Source organism: Sturnus vulgaris, chromosome 7 (assembly GCF_052056855.1).
Source record: "Sturnus vulgaris isolate bStuVul1 chromosome 7, bStuVul1.hap1, whole genome shotgun sequence".
Lineage (NCBI taxonomy): Eukaryota > Metazoa > Chordata > Aves > Passeriformes > Sturnidae > Sturnus > Sturnus vulgaris.
The window spans coordinates 14,472,057-14,493,737 of NC_142249.1; the positions used below are offsets into that span (position 1 = coordinate 14,472,057).

The 21,681-nt window shown below is 38.0% G+C and overlaps 1 protein-coding gene across 5 annotated transcripts in view; it reads left to right on the top strand.

Moving 5' to 3' along the window:
* The window catches only part of AOX1 (aldehyde oxidase 1), a 37,984-nt gene extending 23,353 nt beyond the window's left edge, over positions 1-14,631 (top strand). For 2 of the 5 annotated variants that reach the window (XM_014879485.2, XM_088167836.1), the window contains 13 exons: positions 705-792; positions 2,302-2,388; positions 3,843-4,034; positions 4,293-4,520; positions 5,326-5,421; positions 6,109-6,237; positions 6,728-6,802; positions 8,638-8,690; positions 10,281-10,395; positions 11,002-11,067; positions 11,616-11,804; positions 12,233-12,400; positions 13,345-14,631. In XM_014879485.2, the coding sequence (XP_014734971.2) occupies positions 705-792; positions 2,302-2,388; positions 3,843-4,034; positions 4,293-4,520; positions 5,326-5,421; positions 6,109-6,237; positions 6,728-6,802; positions 8,638-8,690; positions 10,281-10,395; positions 11,002-11,067; positions 11,616-11,804; positions 12,233-12,400; positions 13,345-13,404 (1,546 nt within the window). In that variant the 3' untranslated portion in view covers positions 13,405-14,631. Of the gene's footprint in view, positions 1-704; positions 793-2,301; positions 2,389-3,842; positions 4,035-4,292; positions 4,521-5,325; positions 5,422-6,108; positions 6,238-6,727; positions 6,803-8,637; positions 8,691-10,280; positions 10,396-11,001; positions 11,068-11,366; positions 11,562-11,615; positions 11,805-12,232; positions 12,461-13,344 lie in introns of those variants that run through there. The other 3 variants (XM_014879486.2, XM_088167835.1, XM_088167837.1) reach the window with 3 other exon arrangements.
* The last annotated feature ends 7,050 nt before the right edge of the window (positions 14,632-21,681 follow it).

Below are 21,681 nucleotides of genomic sequence, written 5' to 3' on the forward strand. Positions count from 1 at the left end.
ATATTGGCAATTAGCTGTCAAGGCATACTAAACTCCTTTATAAGCGTAACCAGTTTGCTGCAGAATTCACATCAGGCTAAATCCTGTCAGCCAAAATGATCTCATCATCTGACGGGTTAGCTCAATAGGTTTATGTTGCTCTTACTGTCACTGGTATAAAATTTACTCTTGATTATTTTTGGCCACGTAATCTGTGTTTTTTATTAAAAGATCTTACTAAAAATAATATTTCTTTTGTGGTTTAAACTATCTTTTTTATTCTTAGGACCTTATTCTACACCTTATGTCCATTTTTCTAAAGTAGTTCTTTTAAATGGTATATGCATTTCTAGACTAATTTTCATATTTTTATTGTTATTCATATTTTGGTTTCATTCCAAGACATTCTATTTCGGTATGATTCTGAATAGCTAAGAGGTGACGAACACTTGAAACTATTTCAGTGTTTTCGGGAGTAGTTTGCACTGAGTTATCTTGTTGGCTTTCAAGACATGAAATGAAAATTCTGACATGATTGTAAATGTGAGAAATAGGAACTCTGGACATAGTGTTAAGCGTATGTTCAGGCTTATTAAAGTTAAGTTTAATCTAAATGCATGTTTATATGCATGACTGGATCTGGATACATCATGAGTAGCCCTAGCTCTCTAATTAACAACATCCTTTATTTTAATTGCAATTTGATTTTTCTTTTTTGGATTTAGAACCGGCAGAGCAGTCCGTCTTATTCTGAGCCGAGAGGATGATATGGTAATCGCTGGTGGCCGACATCCCTTTATTGCTAAATATAAAGTGAGTGCCACAAGAATTCAGTGAAAAAATACCCAGCTACGTTCTGCAAATAAGTATTTCACTGTTACTGAGTGATGTGTTCTATTAATGAAAATTGTTATAACCAATTCAATTTTAAAACAAAACTACAGGCCAAGAACCCAAGAGACAAAGTTGATGTACAGCTCCTTTGTCTGCCTCTACCTCTGTCTCTTCAGTGTTTTGTTTTATTATTTTTCTAGTTCCTTCATGTTCTTTTCTTTTTATAGCTCTTTCTGTCTTTCTTTCTGGGAACAAGAAGCAAACCTATGTCAGACTTCTTCTTCAGAACTTTATTTTAAACTCTCCATATGGTTAGATTCACACAAAGAAGCAGCTAATTTTTCACAGAAACGGTGTCATGCAGAAAACTTGCCCTGTGGAGAAAATTAATCTCTTCCCTGTTCATGCACTGTCATCAGTCATTCATTAGGATAATTTCTGCCTTCTTTTCCTTTTCTACTTATCATATAAATTACGCATGCCAGCCACCATAATGGGGTTTAAATCCAAGTTTCTGCTGAATCAATAAGCTGAAAGATTTCTCTTTAAAAGTACATTTTGTTAATAGCACTACAGCTCAAGCTGGATGCCTTCAAAGAGGGACACTGAATAATGGGATTATACCTGGGCAATTATAACCTTACAATCTAAGATCCCCATCCCTCACATGGCATTACAAGCCAATAGTAATATTAAAGGTCTGGAGTCTTCACATTCTTCATGGGCCATTTCTTTCATTGTCTATAGCTGGGCCATTTCTTTTCTTATATGTAAGTTGTGCAGCCTCTGCTAGAGATTATGGCTTCCTTATCTTTCAGCTTGAACTGACTCTGAGGCCTTCTTTTACTTGACTAGGTAACAGTTCAACATACCTAGGTGAAAGTTCAGAGCTTGCAGCCTAGGCTGCTGCAAATTTAGCTGCTAATACTAAGCAAGTTGCATGACATTCTACATGGGTAAAGCAAGAGAGATTTTCTAACTTCTTTTATACTTCTCTAAAGTTGAAAATGAGATGTAGCTCATGTTGAGAATTCAAGAGCTGTTAGTGGCAACAGGTGAAAAGAGAGATGTGAGATAAAGAGAACATTTCTTCATTAATAAACATAAATGTCATACTCCATCTGCCAGACACTGCTCTTACCATTACAGTGGGATTTGATTTTATCTAGAGTAAACACTCCTAGGTGATGGTCTTGTCAGCCATCTCAGGCAATAGAGAGGAGGCCACTGCTTCTTCCTTTCCCAATGGGCTTATGTTGATTATTCTATGCTGTACCTATACATAGTACATGCCAGGAGGAAAAGCCTATATCTTAGAAACATACTTTCTTTCTCTCTTGCCTTTCTGTAGTTTCAGTGCATGCTGCCCAGAAATTAATGGAGCAATATGACCCTAAATATGGGGGTTATGTTAATTTTCAAAATATACAAGCACTTCAGAAACAAATGAATGCTGAATTCTAAATAACATACTGTTGATCCTTCTAGGTTGGCTTCATGAATGATGGTAGGATCACAGCTGTGGATACCGAATATTATGTTAATGGAGGATGTAGCCCTGATGAGTCTGTCCTGGTAAGGATTTTATACTGACAAACCTTTCAACACAGAGGAATCATTAGCTGGAAAATTATGAAGTCAAATTCCCTTGCCCATGTATTATTAATCATATAGATTTTTGATATAGGGACTGTGGGTTGTTGGAAGAATCTATGCTGAACAGGTTAACCTTATTAAATTTAGTGAAGCATCTTACTACTTTCTTATATTGCCCAACACATTCACTTCATGAATGTTTTCTCAGGCTTATTTTTCTTTAATGAACATCTCAACTAACAATATATTCCTTTTAAAATGAGTAGTGCCTGCATTTGTCTATGCCTAAAGCTTTATATCTTCAGGGCTGGGAAAACCCCTCTTGGCCTTCAGAAAACTCATAGTGATAGTTATCCTGTTGCTGTCCCTATAGATTCCTGTACTGGGTCAGCATTTATTGTGCTTTATACCTTAGTTCCTCAGTTACAGGTCAGCAAAGTATAAAATGTTTCTTGCTTTGATATAATCACTAGGTATTCGTGTTTATACAGGCTATTCTACCTGTAACTGAAATGCTTGCTGTACTGCCCCTCATCTGCTTGTCATTGCCCCACCTATGAGTATTTTCTGCATCCTGAAATCTGTCAGTGTAACTGCCTGTGGTATTGCTGCCTAACTGGTTCTGAAAAATAGCCTAAGTTAGAAGAAAATCGTTATTAGAAGCATGTACATTAATGAAGATCATGTCAGAACTGTCTTAAGATGAAGTCCTACAATGATTCAGTGGAGCTTCTAGACCTAGCAGGAATAACTAAGGCTTAAATTTGTCATTCTGAGAAATCTACTTAACATTGAAGAGAGACCTCTTCATCAGGCATCAAACCATTTTTTAATTTATATTTTTTACACTGACTCCTAGAGTCTAATTAGAGGTCTCTAGTATAGGATTTTCCTCTTCAGGAGGTTTTGTGTTTGTCATGTAAAAGCTCTAAAAGAAAAACTTAAGGACCAGAAGATTCTGCAGACTGCAGTACATATGCTTTCTGGTGAAACTAAACCTTAAGTGTGGATTTCCACAGGATCTGATAGTTCAGAATGCTTTCATCAGTTCCTTTCATAGCTACTCCTGCTCTAAATCTAATCTGCCTATTTTTAGTTTGCGTGGCTTTCAGTATTGAAGTAGGAGCAAAATCAATCATAAAATTATGTATCTATTACATCCTTAACTCCTGATAACATTGAAGTACAAGTAACATCAGCTGTTACTTGTTCTGTATCAAAACCCCCCTGAAAATTAATATATTGCATGAAAATATATTAATGAAGTCTGTATGTGTGCATGAGTACTCTTACTACCAGTGATTGCCAGAAACTCAATTTTAAAGCTAATTGTCTCTACTTAAGGTCTTTTATATAAGAGATGAGGAAGATTTAAATGTAATTTTGAAAGAAACGCTGTTCTGACATTAAACTATGTTTATCCCCTGCCTCAGGTAGCAGAAGTATCCTTACTAAAAATGGACAATGCATACAAGATTCCCAACTTGAGATGCAGGGCCTATGCCTGCAAAACAAACTTGCCATCAAATACAGCATTCCGAGGCTTTGGCTTTCCTCAATCAGGACTGGTGACAGAAACTTGGATAACAGATGTTGCAGATAAAACTGGTTTAGCACCAGAAAAGGTGACTAAATGAAAGCATCTTCTCTCCTGAAATGAAGTCTGTGGAACTGGGTTTGAGCAATTCTTTTCTAAGTCAAACATCATTTGTGCTGAAATTCATATTTTTTCTAACCAATGTCTGATTGTTGAATGAATAGCATGGTCTTACAAACTGGCAATTGTTAAAAAAATATACCGTGATCTTGTTGTCTGTTAGTCCCCTCAGATGGTCAGTTTGCTTTAACAGAATTGTGTGACAGCTGTAATTTCATTTTTTCAGATTAGGGAAATAAATATGTATAAGAAGAATGAGCAGACACACTTCAAACAAAAACTTGATCCACAGAATTTAATACGGTGTTGGAATGAATGTATGGAGAAATCTGCATACTACAGTAGGAGAAAAGCTATCAGTGAATTTAACAAACAAAATTACTGGAAGAAAAGAGGGATTGCCATTGTACCAATGAAATATCCATTTGGAATAGGCACACCTTACCTTTCTCAGGTGAGTTGCATTAAGAGTGAGCTAAGCATTTTATCCATAGAAGATTCAGTCCCTTTATCTTAGGATACAAATACGTTGTCTTTTCCTGGAAAATGATCATCCTCCTGATGATTGTTCCCTGAAGAGGCTGTAGTAGCCTGTAGCTCTTTTCAAGCTGAGATCAAAGCTGTTTGATTTTCAGGACCCCAGGCAGTTTGGACCCTGCAAAAAAGGACAGTAGTATTTTTGGTCCTTGTATTTTTTAATGTAGGTGTCCAGTGCTTCTGAAACAGACAGCATTCTATCAATTTAAAATTAATTTACTGATTTATGTCATATCAAACTGGCTGTCACTGTTCGACATTAAAGTCACAGGGTCTTTGTAATCTACAGCACTACTTCCAGCTGAGTCCAGGAAGAAAATCTCATTCAGAAATTCAACCTATGCCATTTAAAAACCTCCAAGACTCTCCCATGTCAATGAGAGAGAAAATGGAACTTGCAGAAAATTGCACTTGGAGCCACTAGTAAGGGTTTTCCTCCAGCCTCTTCTGGAACCACTGAGATACTGTTACCCGGTATAGGTTTGTTTCAGGATCTACTAACAGAAAAAGCAGACCACTGAGGATTTCTATCTTTTTCTTAAAATTTCATTATAGAGGAAGAGCAGCAAGTAGATTTTCAAATTTTGCCTTCTATTCAAAAGCACTAAACAGATAAAGTGTTCAAGTGTATTTCAGTTTGTCTTTTTTTAATTCAATTTATCACCACATGCAACATATTTCTCATTAGTCTGATTAATCTTGATTTTATTTTTCTTTTTTAGGCTGCTGCACTGGTTCATATTTATACTGATGGGTCTGTGCTTCTGACACATGGTGGAATTGAAATGGGGCAGGGTCTTCATACAAAAATGATCCAGGTAACAAATGATCTAAATAAATACTGCTGTGAGCTTTATCTGTCGTGCAGATAAATAATGTGAAGGTTTTCTTTTTGGTGAGTGTACCAGCAGGACATTTTCTTTATCAGCATAGCCACTACTTCTTTACATGGAAGGAGTTAGAAAGCAAAGGTACCTTCATTAATTCATGAAGGCAGAAGGAAGGAAAAAACAGACTGTTTTTTGTTCTTCCAATGGCATGTGAAGAGGCTTATTAGAAATGAGATTTTTTGGGGGCTGATCTCATAAAACCTATAGTGAAAAAGGCAGAGATTATTCAGATCGGTATAGTCATGATGATAACATTATGATCCTGTTTGGTTACTGGATAATTCTGAGACATATCTGTAGAGATACTTGTCAAGTCAATGAAAGTTTGGGACCTGGGCTTGCATCTTTTGCTGTAAGTCTTACAGGGTATAAGCAGGAAAATCAGGATTGAGTGTTCAGAGTCTCAATCCAGAGTTTGAGTATAGCTAGAATTATGTCGTTTTCTGCTTCTTAATACTACCAAATTGGACAGAATGATTTCAGCTGGAGATTGGAAGAGAACTTGCGAAAATTTTTATCTTCCCTGCTCTTACTGGCTTCTAGAAAATACTGGGGAATTGTTGGAGTGTTTAGATTGTTTATAAAACAAAGAACTTGTTGTTCTTCCTGGGACAGGTTGCTAGTCGGGAATTGAACATCCCCATGTCACGTATTCACTTCTGTGAAACGAGCACAACAACTGTTCCTAATGCATGTGCCTCAGTGGGATCTGCAGGGACAGATGTCAATGGCATGGCTGTGAAGGTAAAAAATAGTATTTAGTTGAAAAAAATACCCTATCCCTTGAGGTGTATACTTGCCAAACTTTAGGCCCCAGTGATCCCATAAAAATCAAGTTTGGGATTACTAATAATACTTCTCGAGATGGCCAAGAAGAAACATGACATGACAGTTTCTTAGTAATGGTGCTTATGAGTTTGTAGAATATGATCTGCACTTTGCCAAAAAGGCTTATACTTGACAAAATCTGTTTCATGTAACAAGCTAACTAATCCCATACAAATCTTGCACCCTGTTCATGTTTGAAATCTGATTTATACAGATCCCAGCCCTTGTAACTTAACCATTTAGAAGTTTTAGGTCTATGAAGTTAATACAACACTTCCTGCAATACCTTTTCAAAAATAAGATATCTGTAAAGTATATACTAATTTAATAGTAACTAGAACATAACTTGAATAGTACCAGATGTATCTGTGCTAATTTTGTGATATATTCTCCTGATTCTCACCAGGATGCTTGCCAAACTCTTCTGAAACGCCTGCAGCCCATCATCAAGAAGAACCCAACAGGGACCTGGAATGATTGGGTAAGACCTGTGAATCCCACTGAATGTGTCTGAGTGCTGACAGAAACTGTGATATGTGTACTGTAGTCTATAAATCTGCTCAGTCTAATAGTCCTAAAGTTAAAAACTGTAACAACAGGCTATTTCACAAAAAGGTGAAAGTCAAGAGAAGGTTCTTGGCCAGGCACAAATTATTATGTGGAAGATAAAAATTAAATTTATTGCTAATACAGTATTTAAATATTGCCAATGCAATATCCAAGTAAAAAATTATAATCTGTTACAATGGATTATAGTAAAATCAGTTTATGGTCCCTCCTGTTGAGTCATGAGCATCAGTGAGATGCGCTGGCTTTCTAAACTTTTCAGAAGAGTCTAGGTGCAGCCAGGTCTGCCCAGTCTCAGGTTTGGTCCACAGCCTATGTCTAAAGGGTTACAGAATGTTGTGGTGTAACCTCAGCCAGCCACCAAGCACCACACAACTGCTCACTCATTCCCCTACCAGCAAAATCAGGGAGAGTCAGAAGAGTGAAAGCTAGAAAACTTGTGAGTTGGATTAAAGACAGTTTAATGGTTAAAGCAAAAGCCATACCCACAACCAAAGCAAAGCAAATAATTGTTCCACTCTTTCCCATGGACAGGCAGGTATTCAGCCATCTCCAGGAGAGCAGGGCACCATCACACATAATGGTTACTTGGGAAAACAAACACTTCAAATGTCCCCCTGTTCCTCCTTCTTCCCCCCACTTTATATACTGAGCATGATGCCACATAGTCTGGAATAGCCCTTTTGGTCAATTGGGGTCAGTTATCCCAGTTTCCCATATACCTCCAGCCTCCTCACCAGTGGGACAATCCAAAAAGTAGCAAAGGCCTTGTCTCTGTGTAGGCCCTGCTTAGGAATGACAATAAAACGCTAATCCAAAATACCCAGTCTCCTCTAATAGGTATGCAATTAATTTGTGTCATTCAGACACACCAAAAGTATTATCAGAAATGGCTGACCAAAGAAGGAATGTTAATAAATGCAGAGAAGTAACTTTATATCTTAGAAAGTCAGTAAAACTGACCAAAAGCCTCACAAAAATTTCTTGATGTATAAACCGTGTAAATCTGAGGATCACTCAAAGGGAATAGATATGGGACCTCATGCTCTCACTTTTATGACTGGCAGAACTTTACAACTTTACAAAGAGCATTTATCTTGAAAACTGTTATTTTTGTGCAAATAGGTCATGCAGATCTTTTATGTCAGTGTGGTGGTTTCACCTTGGCTGGACTCCAAGTGCCCAACAAACTGCTCTATCACTTCCCTTCTCAGTGAGATAGGGGAAGAAAATGAGATGGAAAAAAAACCAACAAGTCTGTGGATTAAGATAAAGGCAGTTTATCAAAGAAAAAGCAGAAGGTTGCACATGCACACAGTCACATGACCCAATATAATCAGCGACTTATCAACCAGATTGGGTTAGCTGACAGAGAGGGACAATCTCTATTGAACTTCATCAGAAAAACTGAAAGAGCAGAGCCCTTTCTGACTATGGCATTACCAGTAAAAAAGATTCTGTAAGATCAGTGCTGTTGACAGGTCTATTCCTTCTTGTATTGCCAAAAGAATTCAGATTCTTCATGCAAGAGGGGTTTAGTTCTGTAGTATTAGACACCATGTTAGCTGCACCATGTGCAGTTAAACATGCTTAACTCAGCTTGTCTTCCTTTCTTTACAATTTTTACACTTTGGATTTTAAGTAATATGCGTGGCTAAGTATATATATGTAAATAAAGTAAATATGTCTATGCTGTGTTCCTTCCTGACTCCTTCCTTGATTTACCACAAGCACTGCTATATTTTACAGATTAAAGAAGCTTTTAAACAGAGTGTGAGCCTTTCAGCTACTGGCTATTTTAGGTAATATATTTTTGTTCCTTAAAAATGCATAAATTAGACCAGGATTGATTTCTGAAGATAATTAATGCTGTAAAGAGAAGATCCTGTCTAATAGGTCTTTCTAATAGCTCATTTTATGTTTTATATAATAAGTGATATATGGAAGGTTGGAAGCATAAAGTTTAGGTGATAATTTATGTCTAGTCCTCTGTGGATCTCTAGAAAGTATTAAAAGAATATTTTGTGCCATCTTTGCTCCATGATTTGACATTTACCAAACCAGAAAGCATCAAGAAGTGACTGCTGCCTGTAACAGTGATGTGCAAAGTGGGATATAATTTATTTACTGGAGGTTGGATTGCTATTAGCTAGAAATATCATCGTTCCCACTGCTCTCAGAGCAGTCTCTTGGTCCTTTTTCTTTGAATTCTTTCACTGTGTTTATAAAGAACCAGAAATGAAAAATTTCTGTGCTATAACTCAGATGGAATTCAAAGCAAAGCTTTTCTCTTAGCCTGCTGTGCCTTATGTCTTCTCTCCTTCTGCTGGTGGTTCTTCCTTATCAATAGCAACTTTTCAGGTCCCTGGGCAGTCTGGAGTAAGTAAGAAATGGCACTTGGGAAACCCATATTTTATAAAACACTGAGAAATGTCCAAATAAAATGTCTCTTCTTGCTGTTAAGCCTGTTCAAGTTTATGCAGCTATTTAGAAATGTCGATATCACCAAAGTAATGAACAGCAGTCATGCTTTGCTATCAATATTTAATGCTGTCCAAAAAGCTGCAGAATCCCTGAGCCTCAGACCCTGTATTGTTCTGATCCAGTCATATTCTCTACTTCCAAGAATCTCAAAGGCAGATGAGGTAAATGGATTATGAGAAGCTGAGTATATGGATTTTGTGTATCCCTTTTTGGGTGCATGGTTCTGTACTATAGTTGCTTTATGATAATCTTAAATATGCTCAGCAAAGACATTTCACTCATACAAAGTCAGAAAATACACCTTAGTCACATAGCTCCCATGTTTGGAAGATACCACATTTCACTGTCCTCTCATGTCCTTGAATTCATTCCCCATCATTCCTGACTACTATGGTGTCCTCAGTTAATGCCACTGCCTCCTAAGTAGTTAAAATCTTTATTTCAATATTCCTCTTTTAACCCTCTCACTCAATTCTGTAGAGTGTTTCTGTTACTTTGACTTTTTCATTTATCTGTTGTAAATTATTCTTTCATAGGTCCTGACAAGTTTTCCTCCCTTTTTATAAATTCCTTTATGTGCTATAATACCAGTAACCACTATCTTGAATGTTTATTCTGTATTTGGTTACTGTGCTTTTATTAGTATATTTCTAGGATTATGCTGGTTATAGACTCTCCTGAACTGAAATAGCTTGCTTTTCTGCTACATTTTATACAAATACCAGAGGCAGCAAACCTAAACTAGTAGTGCTCTGTAGGCTTTCATGAAATTTTGAAGTTCTGAGCTGTTACTTAAGATTTCACTTAAGACTTTGTACTTAAGATTTCACAACTTACGTGCTTACCTGCTTTGTTATAATGCAAACTGTGGTCAGTTTTCTTCTTGTGGACTTTGTTTCTTCCATCAGAGGTTACAATGACTACATGGACTGGGAGAAAGGGGAAGGACGGCCATTCACATATTTTATTTTTGGAGCTGCTTGTTCAGAGGTTGAAATTAACTGTCTAACAGGAGATCACAAGGTAATAACTGAATGTCAGAGAAGTTTTGAAAGTAATGTGAATAAGGCTTGCTCCAACAATCATTCAGATTTGGGGTTAATAAGTTGCCTGTCTTCACATGATAGTAAATATATCAACGATGTAGGTATGAATTACAGGTGGAGCAGAATGAAAGCTGTGCAGTATTAACCAGCTTCTGACACACATGTCAGTGTCATATGTGTCCACCTTTTGGGTTATGGCTGACACCTAACATGTTCTTTGCTTGTCCTGTCCCTGTTTGCCAGCTAATACCTTATAACAATATTGAATTTCCAGACTTTTGACCATCTGGACAGCTAAAGGCTATAGACTGATGATCATATGCCCTCTATCTGTACATTTGTAGGGGGATTTCCTTGAGCAATGGGAAAAATCTGGCAGGGCTGTCTCTGGCTAAACATCTGTAAAAGTTGAGACAAACCAATTTTGATTGTCATGAGATACTGGAAATTATTCTGAAATTATGTACATGGAGAGGCCGCTGTCTCAGTGTTTATTTCACTGAATACCAACTCTGACCCACATTATCTTCTAATGCTTTCAGTCCACCTCTCTGGGTGATACAAATTTGAATTTTATTAACAGAACCTCAGAACAGACATTGTTATGGACGTTGGATGCAGCATAAATCCAGCTGTGGATATAGGACAGGTACGTGCCAAGAATTTTCAGATGCCTTATTTCTATTACACTGTTGTCCTTATCTGAAATGAAGATTACCTCATTAGTTCAGAAAACATTAATTTCTTACTAGATTATAGATCATATTAGAATGTCTTTTGCCTATAGACTTACTCCAATTGAATTAGTGTCAGAACTCTGTAGATGTCAAAGAAGCTTGAATTTTACCCATGATTTCAACATGTAGTACTTCCAGTTTGTGTGTATGTCTTCTGTCTACTGGACTTAAATCCTGTTTGATTTCAGGGAAATATCTTTATTCATTGCAGGCTAATCCACAGATCTCATCACTTCATCATACATGCATTTGTCTTCTCAGGTATGAGAGAGGAGTGTGAAAGCTTTTCCATTGCCCATTTCCATTTTAGTTGCCCCGAAATGTTGAAGAATCTCATTAGGCAATTGGAAGGCCTCACATATATTACAGTAACACCTCGTGATAAGAATGAGTTCTTGGTGAAGTTTTCTCAGTTAACCAAACATGAGTACATAAATGGTATTTCTTTTCTTATTTAAAGATTGAAGGTGCTTTTGTTCAAGGCATTGGACTGTACACAATGGAGGAGTTAAAGTATTCTTCAGAAGGAGTCCTCTATACTCGAGGTCCAGATCAGTATAAGATCCCTGCTGTTTGTGATATTCCAGAACAGTTTAGTGTTTCTCTGCTGTCATCTTCTCAAAATCCTTATGCCATCTATGCATCCAAGGTAAGCAGATCATCACAGGGCCTAATTCTTAGATCCCAGGCCAAACTTTGAAATTACTTTGATATAAAACACATATAAGTTTTCAGTTCCTCTCCTTTAACATTCCAAACAAGTGTCCAATAAATTGTTTTATTTATGACATCAGAGAAACTAGTAAGACATAAAGCCAGATATTGTTGTGTCACTTTAATGGTTGGCAAGTAGTGATTTTAGAGTTTTGTTAACAGACCATACACAGAAGCTGAAAGATGAATTTAAAATCACACTTCTAAATCTGGTATAAACTGAAAAGGTAGAAAAAAAATATTAATTGATGGCGAAATCAAAATGTCATTCAGAGTGTGCAATTTGCTTGTGTGTACTATGCAATACAAAATAGTGTATGCGTGTATTCATATGAGAGACTGGCTTTTCTGAATCTTTTTCAGGGGATAGGTGAGGCAGGATTTTTCTTGGGATGCTCTGTGTTCTTCGCTTTGAGAGATGCACTAACTGGTGTGAGGAATGAAAGAGGACTGAAAAAGACCTTTGCACTGAACAGCCCCCTGACTGCTGAGCAAATACGGGCAAACTGCACTGATGTCTTTACTGAGATGGTAAGAGAAGGTGAGGGAAGGCTCTGTTTAACAATGGCTGGGTAGGAGTGATGGCTGATTTTGGCACCCCTAAATAGTGGAGTGCCTAATGATGTCTCCAGTCAGTCATGCTTCATATACAGCTCCTTGTAATTGAAATGTCTAGTAACAGGTCTCATTTGCACAATTTATTTCAACAAATACCATTCAAACATCGTATTGGAATTTCCCTGGATTTTATATAATTATTTTTCTTTTAAATGTGTGTAATTTTTACAACCTTCTCTTTCCCTGAACCCTCCTCCTTTCTTCTGGGTGCCAAATCCCATAGAGGATTAAATAGCTCATCTTAGTAACATGCAATGGATCAGCCTCTAAGCGTCTTCAGTCTCCTTCCAGGTGCTTTGCCCCACTGACTGCATGCTGGCAGTGTCACTTCCTTGGTATGCCCAGTAGTCTTTGGGAGAAATAATTAACTCAGAGCTAACACAAAGAGATAGAAGAAAAAGAAACAAGGCAATGCACCTTGTATAATTCTGATCCTTTATGCTCAACTTTCTGCAACTGTTCACTCTAGTCATGTTCCCACTGCTGTTACAATTCTTTTGCTGGGTAAGATTTTACTTAGTGAGGCAAGGTCCTTGCCAGCATATAAATCTGTGCTGTGCCCTGAGCCTCTGGGGCTCTGCTATGGAAACTCTTGAGCTCTCATTCACAGGTTACTCCCATGGTATTTCTGTGATTGTGGTGAGTCACCATTGACCCCTGCATCAGCAGATTTGTGAGTTTAGTCTTATTACAGGAACTTGCAGGAGCTGAGGTCCACCAGAACAGGAATCATGCTTCTCCATCCCTCTTTAGTCCTAATCCCAGTTATCACTGACTTGGAGCCACTTGATAAGGGCAGTGTTGCGAGGTTGCCAATCAAATAAAGTCACTGTTGTCATTTCTTGCTTATCTCTTAGATGGCGAACAATGAAGCTGCTTCCTCCTCGGGCCACATCTGTGTGAATGACAAACCATAGTGCACAAGATTGGAATGGAAAACTGATTTACTGCCCCAAGACACACTAATCAACAAACAGATAGATGTATTTTCTCTTTTTCTGCATAGAATCAGCTACCAAAAATATGCACTTTATATCTTACATCCTTATCTTCATTTCTCCTCCAGTGGACTCATTACAGTATTTTGCTTAAATGACTGCATTTAATTGTTATAAATAAATCTTCTGCATTTGAACCATATATTTTCAACAAGAAAGATCTGCTGATCAGCACAGCTCAAATGCTGCAGGAGAGGAAAGTAAGAATGAAGTGTAAAGGTATGCTAGATAACTTATTGCCACATATTACACAAACAACTTCATATGATAAATGGTTTTGTAATGGCTTCAGCTAATTTTCTAGTTTAGATTTGAGTCTTGCAGTGAAGTGTAAGTGGAGAGATCTTTGTTAAAGAATCAGAACTTTGTTGGATTCAGAACCTTTTTCACCAGAAGTGATGCTCTGACTTGTAGTAAAGCACGTTTAGAATCTTTCAGCACAGGTATTTTTGTGTTAAAAACATGCAAGAAACAAGAGTTATGATTCACTTTGGCTATGCCAGGAAAGTTGCCATGGCTGGCCTAGATATGTAGAATTTTATCCCAGAAGTTGACAGAGGTGTAATTTCCACCAGAAGCTTGCTTTATCTCATGGAGCAAGCCAAAAGCCTCTGAACACAATGGAAAAATTGACATGGAGTTCTGTGTGCTTTGAATGGGAGAATGGATGACATGTCAGCCTGCAGGCTCTTATAATTTCGCTGCCTCTTAGTGTTTAACAATTTCTCTTGTCTTCCCTTCATTTGTTGAGCTGACACTGTATCTGTGACAGAAATCAGGTCAGTTGCTTAAAGAGCTTTTGCATTAGCTATTAAGATTTGAAATCTTTATTGTTTCAATTTGTCTCTCTGTAACCATGATGAGTTGGTGAAATGCAGTTGCTTAAACGTAGCTGTCTAGGTTGCTTTAGATGTCATAAGACAGTAGAGACATAGCACAGGGGAGCACAGGACTGGAAGATATGGTACAGCAGCTTGAGACCAGGCAGATAATAGTAATTGTAATCACTGGAAGTGGTACTGAAAGTGATTTAGGCAGCTGAAGCCTTTTTGGGGTTTACTTTATTTTCTTCACTTTCTTTGTATTAATTTGGCTTTTCTGTATTGTTAGAAGTCAATAAATTAAACATGAATGCTGCTGCCACAATTAGTGTCTGATTTGAAACATCTTAGTTTCACTGTTCGGTGTTACAATCTGATTGCACCTACGGTGCAAATGAGACCCTGTGCCAAAGTCAATAATCCCAGAGTCATTCTTCTGGAAGTACTCTTTTCTACAGTTCAGGTCCTGGGTATCCATGGGGCACACATGCCATTCCAGTAATTTGAGATAGTGTGTGTATAAGCACTTGTTTTCTTTTCCATATTTTGTCACAGTGGGAATTTTTGTCCAGATGCTAACCAAACCATTACCTCTGTTAGATCTGGAATCAGCTCCTTCCTGCTGTGCCAACCATGCTTATCTCAGATTCCATTATCTTAAAGGGACAGTGTTTTGAGATAGGCAACTACTTCTTTAGGTCCTTACATATGGATTTGTCAAGGACTGCTTGCAACCCCACATGTAAATAACAACCCAAAATATGTGTGAATTGTGGGAGATACTGAAGCAGGGAGCCTACAGATCTACTAAACTGGGTGGGAGCTCTCTTGTTGTCCTATGTACCTATGCACCAGCACAGGTGCTTGTTCATTCAAAAATTTTGCCCAAACCTTGCAGGCAATGGTGTCTCCCCACCTGCAGTACTGAGATGTTCATGCTCCAAGCATTCATCACATTCTAGACCTACACTTTGTTTTCTGCAGTGCAAATCTTGTCTGCTTCTCAGTCATTATTAGCAAAGATTCCTCCCTGCCACTTTACAAGTGGCTCCTTTGTCTAGTTGCCTCAGTAAATTCTATAAATGTGGCAAATATGGGTTGTTGAGTTTTTTGGGTCTGAAGCATATTAAGCTGTCTGCTGGGCTTTAAGTGTTTGAAAAACTTCCTGGAAGCTAGAAATTTCAGCAATTGACCATCCAGGTGAAAATATGGCTACATGGGATATTATGAGAGAAGCGTTCTTATCTTCAGCAAGGTAGATAAGCAGAAATGTTAGGCTTCAAAGGCACTGACATATTGGATGGCTGTTGACCCATCAATGTGCACTGTAACTGCACAGTTACCCCCAAACTGGACATGGTTCAGAAGAGCTCTTTCTACTGATTTTCTTCATGAGACAAATGTTCCTGTAGCAGTCTACCCTCAGCAGGCCCATTCCATGTGGTGAAAGCTTAAATATCTAACATAAATACTAGGTTCTGGATGGAGGGTTGCCTGTAAATTAGATATTGGACCGCTAAAATCAAGAATTTGGTCTGGTTCTTTCTGTTCTTAGGCATTTGAGCCTGCACTGTTGTACCTACAATGCATGAGGAGTACTACAGTGGTTATTACTGCTGCACTTGGCAGGACCCATTAGGGCTTTTGGACCTAGTGACTGACACCACTCCAATGCTTGTGTTGTGGTAGCTCTCAGGGATATGTTAGATAACCACAAAACCAGCAGCATATCTCTGCTGAGAATCAGCTTCTTGCCTTCTAAAGGGAGTGGTAGAAGACCAGGGACTGGCTCCTTAGTCCTGCAAGACTTCACTCACTCTAAATGAAATACAGACAGCTTTGCTGTAAAATCTGAAAATGGTAAATGAAACAAAAGACAGCTACATACAATGAAGACTTTTAAAAGATATATCCATAATTCCCCTTGAAAAAAATAAAGGCCAGTTGTAGTAAGGCAGTTAAAGATTCATTTGTTTCCTGGACTTGTGTTCAAAGAAATGGATGAGAGTCTAGAATCCCAAATCAGAATTTGGGATTTCTCTCTTTAAGAATACAGCATGTGTTAAATGTGGTACCCACAGCAGAAAGGGCATAGAACTGACATGGCAGAGATAATCAGAAGGAAATTTAAAATGTATGTGTAGTAGTAATGTTGATTTTGTTACAACTTAGTCATTCTGCAGAAAAAAAAATAGTTCAGGTCAAGCTAAAATGAGAACTGTGGCTCCACAGCTTTGCTTTTGAAGCAAAGAGAGAAGAGGGTAACGTTGCATGTCCTTGGTTTTAGCTTCAGGCATGCCTTTGTATTCTAAATTTATCAGTTACTGGATACTATGCAGACCTGGAGATAATAAACAGGATAAACAAACTTGGAAGTTGTAGCTCAAACCCAGAAGTTCCCCCTCACAGTTATCTCTTATGTTACAGGGCTAGAATTAGAGGAGCTCAAGTTCGTTGCAGATTATTTCCAGTCACCAGAGAAGAGTTAGGGTGGGGAGTAGGCGGTGCTGCGTTCACATCTCAACATGCATTAATTGCTGAGAAATGGCACACATTGCACTGGCTCAGCCCCACCTGCTTGTTTTCAGACTGAGCATCAAAGTAAATTCTGCAGGACAAAGCAAACTCAGTCGACCTTTAAGAGCACACAGCATTTCAGTAATTTCTCTTGAAGCATAAAGCAGGATTTTTCAGACTTTGTGGCAAGAGCATGGCTTGCTCTCAACAATCAGACAAGCAAATCTTTTTTGTGACTGGCAGAAAGGTAAGTTATGAACAGAAAGGTAAGTTTATAAACATAGCTATACAATCCAACCTCATGTTTCAGTAGCTTCTTTCAAAATTCTTTGTTTGCATTCCTTTTGCAAATATTCGTGGGTAGTTCTTGCTGCTATTACACAACCACCTCACAAGCACAAAAGTTCATTTGAGTTCTGAAAATGCATGGCACAGTTTTTTGGTTTGTCATGATATCACAGAGTGCTATTTGCTCCATTCTTATTTAATGATTGCCTCCCAGTGCATAACATTTATAGTAAGGCATAAAATCCTTTATGAAAACATGAAAGGGGAAGTAAATCTGCCTTTCTGCTGCTTGCCCTGCCTTTGAGAGACTCATGCTTTAAGAATGCAGGTATTAAATTAATGTTTTACAAATCTTGTACTTGGATTAAAGATCTTGGCTAAACTGCTGCTGGTTGATAAAGCTGGTCAGACAGAAAGAAGATGCCACCATCTGCTCTGCATGTTCAGATTGAGCTGCCAGGAGGAGAGCACTGCTTCTCCAGCCTACACCAAGTGTCCATAGCAGTAAGATTATGATTCGTTCCACGAACACATAAGGGTTTTTTTGTTTTTCAGGTATGATAGTTACTTAAAACTTACTGTAATTTAATGATTTAGTTGTCTGAAGTGCTTTTGAGTCAAAATATGATAGCTGGATTTAAACCTAAATAACTTATTTTCTAACTATTATTAGCATTTTAAGACACACATTTTCTAGAAAGTATAAAATACTCTGTATTTTATGTGTGATGAAGAACTATGACATTCATACAGGAAAATCTATATAGATACTACCCTTTCTGCTCAAAGGCTAGATCCTGCTAAGTCCATATTGGCCTTAATATATTCTTTTGCACAGATTCAACAAAATTTGAATCTACAATGCAGAAATGTTTCCTTCTTGCTTTGCATTCAATAACAAACTAGAGTTTTCTCCAACAGATAGTAAAAGATTCTTTTGAATTATCAGTTCCTTACTGGCTGTGATAAATGCCAAAGAGTTCACTGTTTCTATTCTTATCCCATACTCTGTAAAGACTCCAGAAGTTTTGTTCAGGTTCCTGTGTAGTTTTGAGGAATATTTCTGGTATTTTCAGTAGGCATTGAAACATGCAGGCTACTCCGGCTTGGAAATAGCTAAGAAATTTCTGGCGTCCCTCCATCACCTCTCCCACTTCCTCCAGCTAGACATCATCTACTTCTTTGGGCCTCTTACTGTTTTTTCCCCACTCTTAAATGTGCACTTGTGCCTCTTTCAGACAGAGAAATTTAGGCTGCCTGAGTATTTGGAATATATGGAAAAATGCCATGTTGTCACACAGTCTTCAGCAATAAGTGCATTTCTGACCGTCTCTCTAACTAATTAGCGATTTACAATGAATTATCCTAAGTTGTGGCTGCAAGTACTCAAAAAATAAGGTCCTAACCACTGTGACCAAAGGCGGCAGCATGCGGCACTGGGGGGTTAGGGGCAGAGGAAATGTCCTTGTTCCTGTGCTCTTAGGTATCCCTCTAGTGGATATGAGGAGAAGGACCGGGTGGGTGGGGGGAGACCCAAGCACAAACCAGTGAGTTGTGATTGAAGTCGGTGAAGGAGTGGCCACAGGAGTCTCTGCCAACCTTCACATGAGAGTCAGTCCCCAGAGCAGCTGCTCACTGCAGTACAGCTCATAAACATGCGTGGCCTCATGTGGATGAGTGCCTCTGCCCATGAGATGTTGGCTGGTTGTGGCAGGTTTCCCAGGAAAAGCAAAAGGATTCCCATGAGCTGAAAGCCTGCAAAACTTTTATTGGCAGCAGTAAAGGTGCTTCTGCTGCCCAGAAGTTTTGAGCCATAGTAGTGATAGGAGAAACAAACAACCTGGAAGAGAAAACTGAGGAGAAACATGTTGTTTCCTTCCACAAATTAAAAGAAAAAAGAAACCCCAACCTGCTTTGTCCAATGACAAGTTGTACCACAGAGCTAAAGCCATCACAGAGGGGATTTCAGAGTCCTGCCTTTCCAAGAGAGATGGTTGCACCCAAGAACAGTGAAGGTAGGGGCACCAAAATGAGCAAAATACAATAGTACTGCTGGCAATCAAAAGGTCACGTTGAAGAGCAGGAAGATTATCTGTGAGCTGTCACATGAATAACATTTGAGTTTAAACAGCCTCACCATGGGGAATTAACACCACTTTTTGGGGAGGCTGCTTCTGCCACTTACTTTCATGCTGAATCACCTTTTTTATTAACTCTGCTGATTCTTTTCCTTCTTTTGCAAGACTTGTCAACCGAAAGTACAGATGAAAACCTGGATGTCAGTTCTCCATCTTGTCCCTGTCAGCTGCTGGCTCTTTGTTTTGGGTAGTTTGATGTGACCGTTGCTTTAGTAAAGAAATGTGAATCCTGCTGAGATGCTTTTCCATCTCTGACAAAACTTAATATAATCCTGATTTTTACATTTGTCATGAAAATATTACATAGTAAAGATCTAACCTGGTAACCCCTACTTCAAAACTTCCCTGGCCGTCTGAATCTGAGGTTTCTTTCTTGGGCTACAGAAAGAGCACTTTGTAGACTTTCTTCAATAGACTCATCTGTGTCTGATTGAGAAAAATATTGCTGTTATATTTTTGTTCAAAATATGTGGCTTTGCCCCAGAACAAAGTATTTCTGACAATAGAAAGCCCAGCTGCCTCTATTGCCTCTCTCTGTAGATGCCGTTACTGTATCATAAAAATTTAAATTTTCTGAGTGTAAAATCTTTACAAAATCAGGGTCCTTATCACAGTGGGACCTCCATATCCTGGACAATAAACCAGTATTTTCTACGTTGAATTTAAACTAAAAGAACATACTGGCCATATATATATATATGCCAGGACTTTTCCAGCACTCTGAAGTCATTAAACTGCTGATAAAGTTAAAATTTTGGCATGTTGACTTACATGTAGATAACCTCAAATAATGTCCCTGCTTAGTAGAACTGTCTAGGATTAGCTGAGTACTTCAAGAAAAATAAAAAGTTTAACTGAAACTGTGGCAATGTGGGCAATTGTAACACATAAAATACAAGAAATAATATATTTTGATCAATTTCTGACACTGATGGAATTTTTCCTTCTTTTTTTTCCCATCAGGATGACTTTATTTCAGTCTTCAGACAGGCTGAGAGAAGGGAAAATGTGCATAGTGAATTGTGGAATGCTAGTCTTCTTCCATCCAGGCACAGACACCATTGTAGACATGCATATTTTATTTGGAGGCATTGGCTCAACTACACTCAGTGCAAGAAAGTCCTGTAAGACTTCCTCATAGGAAGGTACTGGATATTTTAATGTATTTTACCAAAATTTAGGAGTCATAGAGTGAAGCATGGGGTTTGCTTGACTGTGCCAGTAGAGATCCCATTGCCAGCCTCTTACAATCTGTCTTTGACCTGTCCTCTCAAAGAACAGATTCTTTTTTTGATATAACTTACAATGACTCACACTTCTCAGACATTCTCAGATATTTCACAGTATCTTTAGCTTCCTGTTACTTATAAAGAAGTGTGTGTTCACTTTAGTCTGAGGGGTTTTTTTACCAGGCAATGGAATGATCAGATGCTGAATGAAGGTTGTAGACTGGTGATAGAGGAAATTTTTCTCCCTCCACCAGGTGTGGGTAGAAAAGTAGACTATCCAAGAACTCTGCTTGTCAGCTTTCTTTCCAGATTCTATCTGGAACTGTTAAAATTTGTATTTTGCCCTTCTAATTTTTCATTCTTAAGCCTCTACTAATTGTAACATGAAGCTGCCGAAACATTTGACACTGTGGGCAATCTTTTATATTTTTATAGATTTCCTGGGCAGGTTTTCAGGGTGCAGATGCACTCCTTGCCCTCAAGGTGTTGTATAAATCAGGCTGTCCTGACACAGCTCAAAAAGGGACACAGCTTTCAGAGATACAAGAGCTCAGCAGAATTTAGTTAAACTGTCCAGTGGGCCTCAGGACAAATAAATGGAATAACCTACTGCAGCATCTCTGCGATTGTTCAAGCCTGAAAGATCTATTTACAAAGCTACAGTGTGAAAAGGAGAGGTGATTGGCATATGAAAAAGTTTGTTCATTGGAAGACTTCAATTAAAAATTTTTTCAAATTGTATAATAAATTTGTACTCTTTGTTTTGTTGCAAAATTTAAAAACTTTTAAAATCAAATTTGTGCTGCTTCTTAGCAATTTGCCACTAAAAACTTTCAGCATCAGCCAAGAATTTGGTTTTTGTCCTGGAAGAGATTTAAAAAGTATGTTTTACAGTGTACTCTTTACTCAGTAAAAGCCCAACCAAAACATAAATGTTGGAAGATTTTCATGGTCCCTGATAAAAGTCTGTTTCCAGTTAATGTGAACTATCAGCAGTTCAACAGTAAAGAGCACCAAAAATGTTTTTAATTAAATAGGTCTGAAATGCTTTCAATTATAGGCTGACTTTGAAATAATAAGAGGGGATTGATGATGAGAATTTAAATAGCAAAAAGATGGATGAAATCATTTTTCAGTCCAGTCAGCACTGGCCAGAATAGTAATTTACCTGTCTCTTTAGCAAGATGGGCAAGAAGGAATTAG